The sequence below is a fragment of the Somniosus microcephalus genome, unplaced genomic scaffold, assembly GCF_052327205.1.
Source record: "Somniosus microcephalus isolate GS21.2 unplaced genomic scaffold, FLI_Smic_1.0 unresolved_chr9, whole genome shotgun sequence".
Classification (NCBI taxonomy): domain Eukaryota; kingdom Metazoa; phylum Chordata; class Chondrichthyes; order Squaliformes; family Somniosidae; genus Somniosus; species Somniosus microcephalus.
The window spans coordinates 26,032,928-26,045,411 of NW_028225187.1; the positions used below are offsets into that span (position 1 = coordinate 26,032,928).

General features: G+C 47.5%; 1 protein-coding gene across 10 annotated transcripts in view; it reads right to left on the minus strand.

Moving 5' to 3' along the window:
- Positions 1–12,484, minus strand: part of rbfox1l (RNA binding fox-1 homolog 1, like) — a 185,763-nt gene that overhangs the window by 59,662 nt on the left and 113,617 nt on the right. For all 10 annotated transcript variants that reach the window (XM_085979663.1, XM_085979664.1, XM_085979659.1 and 7 more), the window contains 2 exons: positions 9,869–9,922; positions 3,932–4,070 (listed from right to left, as the gene is read on the minus strand). In XM_085979663.1, coding sequence (XP_085835789.1) covers positions 3,932–4,070; positions 9,869–9,922 — 193 coding nt within the window. The remainder of the gene's footprint in view (positions 1–3,931; positions 4,071–9,868; positions 9,923–12,484) is intronic.

The following is a 12,484-nucleotide window of genomic DNA, read 5'->3' on the forward strand; positions in this document are numbered from 1 at the left end:
CTTTGCGCCTCCCTAAAGCGCTAATGGGGCGCAGAGCGACTAGCGCCCGGGCGCGGCAATGTTGGCGCCGCTCACAAAATTGACCAGAAATTTTGCGGCGGCACTAAACACTACCGCCACGATCTGCTGCGCCCACAGATCGTGACGTCTGTCGAGCGTGCAACCCTAGACCGGATATTGAGTGGCGCCCCCCTGCCTTTCCGCCTGCTGCTAGCAACGACAGGTTGAGGGGAGCGTTTTGCAGTCGGGTAGGAACTGGGGGAGCGCTATTTAAAGGCGACCGCTTCCTGCCTTTTATTATCAGCGGCGTTTTTGCAACACGCATTCTGAGAGAGAGAGAGAGAGACTTCTGGAGAGATTCAACGCTGTGTGAAGGAGCTTAGGGTTCTGAGCAGCACTTTGCAGGTTCATTTTGATTTGCCCTTCCTTGCATCGATTTAGAAGAGACTATGGGGGCTGCACTCTCAGCTCTTTCCCTGGGTCCCTCCATTGTTCTTTCCAGCAGATTTGATGTACGGGTCTCTCCAGGCCGAGATTCAAGGCTGCAATGAGCAGGGTGTGGATGGAGAGCAAGATCGACTCTCCCCTTTAAGAACTGGCCGGCGCCAGTGTGTCTGTGTTCCATTGCTGACTGACATCACATGAGCTTCGCCAGCGCTCTGAGGTAGCGCCTCGCTCCTCGGCCTTTGCGCCTTAAGAGAGGTGTGTAGCGCCTGGTTTAGCGCTCCAATCACTTCCAGGAGCGATAGAAGCCAAGTTTGCAGTCAGAGGTGATAATTAGCGACAGGCGTTAAACTTTGCGCCCGGCCGATAATTGCACCCCAAACAGGCCGATACCGAATTTCTCCCTCTGTGACTCTATGACAAGTCTTTGAAGGCAGCAGGACAAATTGAGACGGCTGCTAAAAAAGCATATGGGATTCTGTGTTTTATAAATAGAGGAATAGAGTACAAAAGCAAGGAAAGTATGCTAATCCTTTATGAATCACATGTTAGACCTTAGCTGGAGTATTGTGTCTAATTTTGGCCACCACACTTTAGGAAGGATGTCAAGGCCTTGGAGAGGGTGCAGAGGAGATTGAGCAGAATGGTGACAGGGATGAGGGACTTCAGTGATGTGGAGAGACTGGAGAAGCTGGGATTGTTCTCCTTAGAGCAGAGAAGGTGTAGGGGAGATTGACCAGAATGGTGCCAGGGATGAGAGACTTCAGTGATGTGGAGAGACTGGAGAAGCTGGGGTTGTTCTCCTTAGAGCAGAGAAGGTTAAGGGGAGATTGACCAGAATGGTACCAGGGATGAGAGACTTCAGTGATGTGGAGAGACTGGAGAAGCTAGTAGGGATAGAATATAAAAATAGGGAGGTATTGCTTCAGTTGTACAAGGTATTGGTGAGACCGCACCTGGAATACTGCATACAGTTTTGGTGTCCATACATAAGAAAAGACATACTTGCTCTCGAGTCAGTACAAAGAAGGTTCACTCGGTTAATCCCGGGGATGAGGGGATGGACATATGAGGAGAGGTTGAGTAGATTGGGACTCTACTCATTGGAGTTCAGAAGAATGAGAGGCGATCTTATTGAAACATATAAGATTGTGAAGGGGTTGGATCGGGTGGATGCGGGGAGGATGTTCCCAATGATGGGTGAAACTAGAACTAGGGGGCATAGTCTTAGAATAAGGGGCTGCTCTTTCAAAACTGAGATGAGGAGGAACTACTTCACTCAGAGGGTGGTAGGTCCATGGAATATGCTGCCCCAAAAAGCTGTAGAAGCTACATCATTACATAAATTTAAAACAGAAATAGACAGTTTCCTAGAAGTAAAGGGAATTAAGGGTTACGGGGAGCGGGCAGGAATTTGGACATGAGTCTAGGTACGGATCGGACATGGCCCTGTGGGTAGCGGAGTGGGTCCAGGGGCTGTGTAGCCTGATCCTGCTCCTATTTCGTGTGTCTAATTCTGTTAGATTCAGGAGATGGTTCTGTGATAGTAGATTGGCGGTTAGGATCAGATCAGCCATGATCTTATTGAATGGCGGAGCAGGCTCGAGGGGCCGATTGGCCTACTCCTGCTCCTATTTCTTATGTTCTTATGTTCTTATGAGGGACTTCAGTGGTGTGGAGAGACTGGAGAAGCTGGGATTGTTCTCCTTAGAGCAGAGAAGGTTAAGGGGAGATTGACCAGAATGGTACCAGGGATGAGGGCCTTCAGTGATGTGGAGAGACTGGAGAAGCTGGGGTTGTTCTCCTTAGAGCAGAGATGGTTAAGGGGGAGATTGACCTGAATGGTACCAGGGATGAGGGACTTCAGTGACGTGGTGAGACTGGCGAAGCTGGGATTGTTCTCCTTAGAGCAGAGACGGTTAAGGGGGAGATTGACCTGAATGGTACCAAGGATGAGGGACCTCAGTGATGTGGAGAGACTGGAGAAGCTGGGGTTGTTCTCCTTAGAGCAGAGAAATTTAAGGGGAGATTGACCAGAATGGTACCAGGGATGAGGGACTTCAGTGATGTGGAGAGACTGGAGAAGCTGGGGTTGTTCTCCTTAGAGCAGAGAAGGTTAAGGGGAGATTGACCAGAATGGTACCAGGGATGAGGGACTTCAGTGATATGGAGAGACTGGAGAAGCTGGGATTGTTCTCCTTAGAGCAGAGAAGGTTAAGGGGAGATTGACCAGAATGGTACCGGGGATGAGGGACTTCAGTGATGTGGAGAGACTGGAGAAGCTGGGTTGTTCTCCTTAGAGCAGAGAAGGTTAAGGGGAGATTGACCAGAATGGTACCGGGGATGAGGGACTTCAGTGATGTGGAGAGACTGGAGAAGCTGGGGTTGTTCTCCTTAGAGCAGAGAAGGTTAAGAGGAGATTGACCAGAATGGTACCAGGGATGAGGGACTTCAGTGATTTGGAGAGACTGGAGAAGCTGGGGTTGTTCTCCTTAGAGCAGAGAAGGTTAAGTGGAGATTGACCAGAATGGTACCAGGGATGAGGGACTTCAGTGATATGGTGAGACTGGAGAAGCTGGGATTGTTCTCCTTAGAGCAGAGAAGGTTAAGGGGAGATTTACCAGAATGGGACCAGGGATGAGGGACTTCAGTGATGTGGATAGACTGGAGAAGCTGGGATTGTTCTCCTTAGAGCAGAAAAGGTGAAGGGGAGATTGACCAGAATGGTACCAGGGATGAGGGACGTCAGTGATGTGGAGAGACTGGAGAAGCTGGGGTTGTTCTCCTTAGAGCAGAGAAGGTTAAGGGGAGATTGACCAGAATGGTACCGGGGATGAGGGACGTCAGTGATGTGGAGAGACTGGAGAAGCTGGGGTTGTTCTCCTTAGAGCAGAGAAGGTTAAGGGGAGATTGACCAGAATGGTACCGGGGATGAGGGACTTCAGTGATGTGGAGAGACTGTAGAAGCTGGGGTTGTTCTCCTTAGAGCAGAGAAGGTTAAGGGGAGATTTAATAGAGGTGTTCAAAATCATGAGGGGTTTTGATAGAGTAAATAAGGAGAAACTGTTTCCAGTGGCAGGAGGGTCCGTAACCAGAGGACACAGATTGAAGATAATTGGCAAAAGAACCAGAGAGGGAGAAGAGGAGAATTCTTTTATGCAGCGAGTTGATATGATCTGGAAATTGCTGCTTGAAAGGGAAGTGGAAGCAGATTCAATAGTAACTTTTAAAAGGGAATTGGATGAATACGTGAAGTGGAGTAATTTGCAAGACTGTGGGGAAAGAGTACCAGAGGGGGACTAATTGGATACTTCCTTCAAAAGAGCCAACACAGGCGAAATGGGCCAAATGGCCTCTTTCTGTGCCCTAAGATTCCGTGATAATTAATTAATTAATTATATTAATAGCCCGTTTAACCATCTTCCCTCGCATGTTGCCTGTGGGTTTTATAATGAGCATGGGAGGGGAAGCGTTGCCCTACACCTACCCTCCATAGGCTGGCATGGGTGTTGGCGCCGTCGCTGCCCGGATGGTGTTGTACACAGCCCTGCCTCGGCCTCGTAGGTGAGTCCCTCTGTAGGCCATGGCTGGAGCAGCGGCGGCCACTGTGTATGGGAATCCGGCCACTGAATGGGGACAGAGAGAAAGGAGTTTAGACCACAGAAACAATATACTGAACCCTACAGAACCTGGAATCCCAACAACACCGGGGATTCTAACTGAACTGCCGATCCAAAAAACTGAGTGTAAAAGCTTTTATAGATATGTGAAGAGAAAAAGATTGGTGAAGTCAAGCGTAGGTCCCTTACAGTCAGAATCAGGGGAATTTATAATGGGGAACAAAGAAATGGGAGACCAACTAAATACATATTTTGGTTCTGTCTTCACAAAGGAGGACACAAATAACCTCCCAGAGATGCTGGGGAACATAGGGTCTGATGAAAGGGTGGAACTGAAAGAAATCAGTATTTGTAGGGAAATGGTGTTAGGAAAATTGATGGGACTGAAGGCCGATAAATCCCCAGGGCCTGATCATCTACATCCTAGGGTACTTAAGGAAGTGACCCTAGAGATAGTAGATGCATTGCTGGTCATCTTCCAGAACTCGATAGACTCTGGAACAGTACCCATGGATTGGAGGGTAGCTAATGTTAACCCACTATTCAAAAAAGGTGGTAGAGAAAAAGCAGGGAATTATAGACCGGTAAGCCTGACATCGGTAGTGGGGAAAATGCTAGAGTACATTATAAAAGATGTAATAGCAGAGCACTTGTAAAGCAGTGACAGGATCGGACAAAGTCAACATGGATTGACAAAAGGTAAATCGTTCTTGACTAATCTACTGGACTTTTTTGAGGATGCAACTGGTAAAATAGATAAGGGAGAACCTGTGGATGTGGTGTATTTGGACTTTCAGAAGGCTTTCGATAAGATCCCGCATAAGAGATTAGCGTGCAAAATTAAGGCACATGGGATTGGGGGCAAGGTATTGGCTTGGATAGAGAACTGGTTGGCGGATAGAAAGCAAAGAGTTGGAATAAACAGGTCATTTTTCGAGTGGCAGGCAGTGACTAGTGGGGTACCACAAGGATCGGTGGACCCCAGCTGTTCACAATATATATTAATGATCTGGACGAAGGAATTGGATGAAATATCTCCAAATTTGCAGACGACAAAAAGCTGGGTGGGAGGGTATGCTGTGAGGAGGATGTCGCTAAACTCCAATACAATTTGGACAGGTTGGGTGATTGGGCAGAAACATGGCAAATGCACTATAATGTGGATAAATGTGAGGTTATCCACTTTGGTGGCAAAACCAGGAAGGCAGACTATTATTTGAATGGCAATAGATTAGGAGAAGGGGAAGTGCAAAGAGACCTGGGTGTTCTTATGCACCAGTCGCTGAAGGTAAGCATCCAGGTGCAGCAGGCAGTTAAGAAGGCAAATGGGATGTTGGCCTTCGTAGCAAGAGGGTTCGAGTACTGGAACAAGGATGTCTTGCTGCAGTTGTACAGGGCCTTGGTGAGACCGCACCTTGAGTATTGTATGCAGTTATGGTCGCCTTATCTGAGGAAGGACATTCTTGCCATGGAAGGAGTGCAGTGAAGATTCACCAGGCTGATACCTGGGATGGCAGGAATGACGTAGGAGATAATGTGTCGATTGGGCTTATACTCACTGGAGTTTAGAAGATTGAGAGGGGATTTCATCGAGACCTATAAAATTCTGTCAGGCCTGGACAGACTAGATGCAGGAAGGATGTTTCCGATGGCTGGGGAGTCCAGAACCAGGGGTCATAGTCTAAGGATAAGGGGTAAGCCATTTAGGACTGAGATGAGGAGGAATTTCTTCACCCAGAGAGTGGTGAACCTGTGGAATTCTCTAGCACAGAAGGCAGTAGAGGCCAATTCATTAAATATATTCAAGAAGGAGTTAGATATATTTCTTAAGGCTAAAGGGATCAAGGGATATGGGGAGAAAGCAGGGACAGGGTACTGAATTTGGATGATCAGCCATGATCGCATTGAATGGCGGAGCAGGCTCGAGGGGCCGAATGGCCTACTCCTGCTCCTATCTTCTATGTTTCTATCTTCTATGTTAAGATGGAAAATCCCAAAGGAACTGGGAATCCCACAGCACTGGGAATTCCAACATAAGAACATAAGAAATAGGAGCAGGTGTAGGCCATACGGCCCCTCGAGCCTGCTCCGCCATTCAATAAGATCATGGCTGGTCATCGACCTCAATTCCACTTTCCCACCCGATTTCCATATCCCTTGATTCCCCTAGAGTCCAAAAATCTTTCTGTCTCAGCCTTGAATACATTCAAGCATTCACAGCCCTCTGGGGCAGAGAATATCAAAGATTCACAACCCTCTGATTGAAGAAATTCTTCCTCATCTCGGACTTACATGGCCAACCCCTTATCCTGAGACTACGCCCCCTAGTTCTAGACACTCCAGCCAGGGGAAACAACCTCGCAGCATCTACCCGGTCAATCCCCCTCAGAATCTTGTATGTTTCAATGAGATCACCTCTCATTCTTCTAAACTCCAGAGTGTATCGGCCCATTCTACACAATCTCTCCTCATAGGACAGCCCTCTCATCCCAGGAATCAATCTGGTGAACCTTTGCTGCAACAAGGCAAGTATATCCTTCCTTAGATAAGGTGACCAGAACTGTGCACAGTACTCCAGGTGTGGTCTCACCAAGGCCCTGTACAATTGTAGCGAGACTTCCTCACTCTTATACTCCAACCCCCTTGCAATAAAGGCCAACATGCCACTTGCCTTCCTTATTGCTTGCTGTACCTGCATGCTAGCTTTCTGTGTTTCTTGCACGAGGACACCTAAATCTCTCTGAACACCAACATTTTAAAGTTTTTCACCATTTAAACAATATTCTGTTTTTCTATTCTTCCTACCAAAGTGAATAACCTCACATTTCCCCACATTATACTCCGTCTGCCACCTCACTGCCCACTCACTCAGTCTATCTATATCCCTTTGCAGACTCTGTGTTCTCCTCACAGCTTACTGTCCCACCGAGCTTTGTATCATCAGCAAACTTGGATACATTACACTCGGACCCTTCATCTAGGTCATTGGTCTCGACTGTAAATAGCTGAGGCCCCAACACTGATCCTTGCAGCAATCCCACTAGTTACAGCCTGACAACCTGAAAAAGATGCGTTTATCCCCTACTCTCTGTTTTCTGTCCACTAACCAATCCTCTATCTATGCTACTATATTACCCCCAACCCCATGAGAGCTAATCTTGTGTAATAACCCTTTATGTGGCACCTTATCGAATGCCTTTTTGGAAATCCAAATATACTACATCTACTGGTTCCCCTTTATCTACCCTGCTAGTTACATCCGCAAAAAAACTCTAATAAATTTGTCAGACACAATTTGTCACACAGTACTGGGAATTCCAACAGCACTGTAGATTCCCAGAGGACTGGCAACTCTCAAAAAAGCCTGGGAATTGCAATGGCACTGGGAGGGTTTGATGGGGCAGCAGAGACGAAGCTTTACTCTGTTTTTACCCTTTGTGGGGTCTGATTTGGGACTTTTTGATGCTGTTAGGATCCTCAAATAGAATTGTGTTGAGGTGCAAGAAAAATAATAGAGACAAAAACCCAATTGCATGTGAAAAGATCTAATTTTTTCTGACTATATTTTTTTTGATTTATGGGATGTGGGCGCCGCTGGCAAGGCCGGCATTTACTGCCCATCCCTAGCTGCCCTTGAGCAGGTGGTGGTGAGCTGCCTTCTTGAACTGCTGCAGTCCGTGTGGTGAAGTTGCTCCCACAGTGCTGTTAGGGAGGGAGTTCCAGGATTGTGACCCAGCAACATTGAAGGAACAGCTGATATACTTCCAAGTCAGGATGGTGTGTGACTTGGAGGGGAACTTGGAGGCGGTGGTGTTCCCATGCGCCTGCTGCCCTTGTCCATCCAGGTGGAAGAGGTCGCGGGTTTGGGAGGTGCTGCCGAAGAAGCCTTGGCGAGTTGCTGCAGTGCATCTTGTAGATGGTACACACTGCAGCCACGGTACGCCGGTGGTGGAGGGAGTGAATGTTTAAGGTGATGGATGGGGTGCCAATCAAGCAGGCTGCTTTGTCCTGGATGGTGTCGAGCTCTTTGAGTGTTGTTGGAGCTGCACTCATCCAGGCAAGTGGAGAGTATTCCATCACAGTCCTTACTTGTGCCTTGTAGATGGTGGAAAGGCTTTGGGGAGTCAGGAGGTGATCTTAAGAGTAAGTACATTTAACATCTGGGAGAACAACTGCTCTGGTCACGATATGCAGCGACGTCCTAACCATTTTCGAGAGGGCAGCATCTGGTGGGTAGGCTCAGCACATTCATAAACACTTTGCAAAAGACTCTTGCCCAAGTGTGCCCGCTGTGTCAGCCAGGGCTCAATGGGTAGCACTGTCGCCTCCGAGACAGATGGTCAAGGGTTCAAACCCCACTTCAGAAACTTGAGCCCATAATCCATGGTTATATTACCAATGCCAGTACTGAGGGGGGTGCTGCACTGTCGGAGGTGCCGTCTTTCGGATGAGACATTAAGCCGAGGTGCTGCCTGGCCCACTCAGATGGACGTAAAAATCCCATCGCACTATTGGAAGAAGAGAAGGGGTGTTCTCCCAGTGCCCTGAGCCGATAGGCAGCCCTCAACCAACATCTTCTCTTTGCCCATTGAGTGGTTCGAATGGGGAGTAATGGAGGTGAATTGCACAGGTGCATTTAAGGGGAAGCTGGATAAGTAAATGAGGGGGAAAGTAACAGAAGGATAGGCTGACAGGGTGAGATGAAGAAGGATGGGAGGAGGTTCGTGTGGAGCACAAACACCGGCACAGACCAGCTGGGTTTTGACCAGTTTCTGTGCTGTCAATTCTATGTAATTCGATGCAACATCAATAAAACAGACGATCTGTTCGTTATCTCATTGCGGTTTGTGGGAGCTTGCTGTGCGCAAATTGGCTGCCGCATTTCCCTACATAGAAACGTAGAAGATAGGAGCAGGAGTAGGCCATTCGGCCCCTCGAGCCTGTTCCACCATTTAATGTGATCATGGCTGATCATCCAAATTCAGTACCCTGTCCCTGCCTTCTCCCCATATCCCTTGATCCCTTTAGCCTCAAGAAATATATCTAACTCCTTCTTGAATATATTTAATGAATTGGCCTCAACTGCCCTGTGTGGCAGAGAATTCCACAGGTTCACCGCTCTCTGGGTGAAGAAATTCCTCCTCATCTCAGTCCTAAATGGCTTACCCCTTATCCTTAGACTGTGACCCCTGGTTCTGGACGCCCTCGCAATCGGGAACATCCTTCCTGCATCTAGTCTGTCTAGTCCTGTTAGAATTTTATAAGTTTCAATGAGATCCCCTCTCATTCTTCTAAACTCTAGCGAATATAAATCTAATCGACCCAATCTCTCTTCATACGTCATTCCTGCCATCCCAGGTATCAGTCTGGTGAATCTTCGCTGCACTCCCTCCATGGCAAGAACATCCTTCCTCAGATAAGGCGACCAAAACTGCACACAATACTCAAGGTGTGGTCTCACCAAGGCCTTGTACAACTGCAGCAAGACATCCTTGTTCCTGTACTCAAACCCTCTCACTACGAAGGCCAACATACCATTTGCCTTCTTAACCGCCTGCTGCACCTGCATGCTTACCTTCAGCAACTGGCGCACAAGGACACCCAAGTCTCATTGCACTTCACCTTTTCCCAATCTATTGCCATTCAGATAATAATCTGTCTTCCTGTTTTTGCCACCGAAGTGGACAACCTACATTACAACAGTGACTACACTTCAAAAAGTACTTCATTGGCTGTGAAGCACTTTGGGACGTCCTGAGGTGGTGAAAGGTGCTGGAGAAAGGCAAGTCTTTACTTTTCGTTACCTGTGTAAATTTCCGGGGCGTAGACGGCTCCAACCATTGGGTTGATCTTCCATCCTGTGAACAGAAGGAGGTGAGAACGCAGGTGAGGAGGGAACGAAGGAAAGGCAGATGGAGGCGGGAAGAGGGAGAAGGCTGAGCCATAATAGACACACAAGATGCAAGGATGATGCAAACAGGAGTGAAAGTGGAGCAAAGAGTATCCGGGATAGAGTAGCTCGCAAGGATTACATAGCATTACTTTACATAGGATATACGGCACAGAAACAGGCCATTCGGCCCAACCAGTCCCTGCCAGCGCTTATGCTCCACTCGAGCCTCCTCCCGTCTTTCCTCATCTAACTCTATCAGCATAACCCTCTATTCCCTTCCCCCTCATATGCTTGTCCAGCCTCCCGTTGAATGCATCGATACTATTCGCTTCAACCACTCCCTGTGGTAGCGAGTTCCACATTCTCACCACTCTCTGGGTAAAGAAGTTTCTTCTGAATACCCTATTGGATTTCTTGGTGACTATCTTATATTGACAGCCTTCCCCACAAGTGGAAACATTCTCTCTCTATCCACTCTATCAAAACCTTTCATCATTTTAAAGGCCGCCATTAGGTCACCCCTCAGCCTTCTTTTTTCAATTGAAAAGAGCCCCAGCCTGTTCATCCTTTCCTGGTAAGTACACCCTCGCATTTCTGGTATCATCCTTGTAAATCTTCTCTGCACCCTCTCCAGTGCCTCTATAACCTTTCTATAATATGGAGACCAGAACTGTACACAGTGCTCCAAGTGTGGTCTAACCAAGGTTCGATACAGGTTTAGCATAACTTCCCTACTTTTCAATTCTATCCCTCTGGAAATAAACCCTAGTGCTTGGTTTGATTTTTTTTTTATGGCCTTGCTAACCTGTGTGTTGTGTATGTACCTTGAAGGGAATAACTGGTCTCAGGCTGCAGTACCGGCAGTGACCACCCCTGTATAAAAGGCCCTAGCAGGCTTCTGTAGTTTCAGTTTCCAGGTTGTCTCCATTCAGTAAAGACTTGTTATAATCAACTCCTGCAGTCCGTGTCTCAATTATACACGGACATAATACTATGTTGCAACTTTTAGTGATTTGTGTATTTGTGGTCCGAGATCCCTTTGTTCCTCTACCCCACCTAGACTCACCCCCTCCAAGTGATATTCTTCCTACCGAAATGTAATACCTCACATTTATCTGTGTTGAACTTCATTTGCCAATTATATGCCCATTCTGCAAGTTTATTAATGTCCTCCTGTAACTTGTAGTCCCCCTCAGTATTGACTATCCTCCCCCCCAATTTGGTGTCATCCGCAAATTTAGAAATTGTGTTTTTAATTCCAAAGTCTAAATCGTTAATGTAAATTGTGAACAGCAGTGGTCCCAGCACTGATCCTTGTGGAAGACCACTACCAAGCTTCTGCCACTGTGACCTCTTCTCCCGACCCCCTCCACGGTCTCTAAGCTGTCAGACCGCTTGTCCGACATCCAGTTCTGGATGAGCAAACCTTTTCTCCAATTAAATATTAGGAAGACCGAAGTCATTGGCCCAGTAATTCGGGTCCCAACGCATGAGTACGCACGGGGTACCCACGCGTGGACCCGATGGAAGTGCCGGTTTCTTGCATGCACAGCGCATGCGCGGGAAAACGGCACTTCCGGTCCCCTGAAAGCAGGGGTTCAGAGGTGAAACGCGTGCGACATTTGAGGCAGCGCGTGTGCGTTGAACTTCCTTTTTTTTGACAGGTTTGCCCGTGCCTGAAGGCCTCCACTTTTTATACATTACAAAAGCAGACGTAAGGACTTCATTTTAAAAGGTAAGTGGTCAATTAATTAAAATTAGAACATTTTTCCACAGGTTTATTATTTTTAAATACTTTACAGTAAGGTAAGTGTATTTTTAGCCCTGATTTTTTATAAAATTATTTTTTCAAAAATTTAAATTATTGTTTAAAATGGTTATTTAATGTTACTTATAGTTGATTTAAATAGTGTGATTTAAAAAAAAAATTATTTTAAGGTTATGTACTGTTTTGGACGCCCAGAGTTTTCATGAGTTTGACAGGTCTTATGTCAAACTCATGAATGGACTTTTCCATCCTCCGATTGGTTGCCCAGTGCTCACGTGATCCCAGCCGACGCATCGCACTAAGTACGCCGCTGGGTCACACAAGCACAGCGCGCCGGGAGCTGGAGCGGGCCACAGACCGGAAATCCACGCAGGCCCAGGCCTCAACTGTCGGCGCGCTAGGTAAGTGTAGGTCGGGGGCTCGCACCCGCGGGAAGCCCCCGACCCGAATTTCTGGACCATTGTTTTCGGTCCCTACCACAAACTCCGTTCCCTCGCTACTGACTCCATCCCTCTCCCTAACATCTGTCTGAGGCTGAACCACACTGTTCGTAACCTTGGTGCGATATTTGACCCTGATATGAGCTTCCGACCACACATCCGCAACATAACAAAGACCGCCTATTTCCACCTCCGTAACATCGCCCGTCTCCGCCTTTGCCTCAGCTCATCCGCTGCTGAAACCCTCATCCATGCCTTTGTTACCTCTAGACTTGACTATTCCAACGCACCTCTGGCTGGCCTCCCACATTCCACCCTA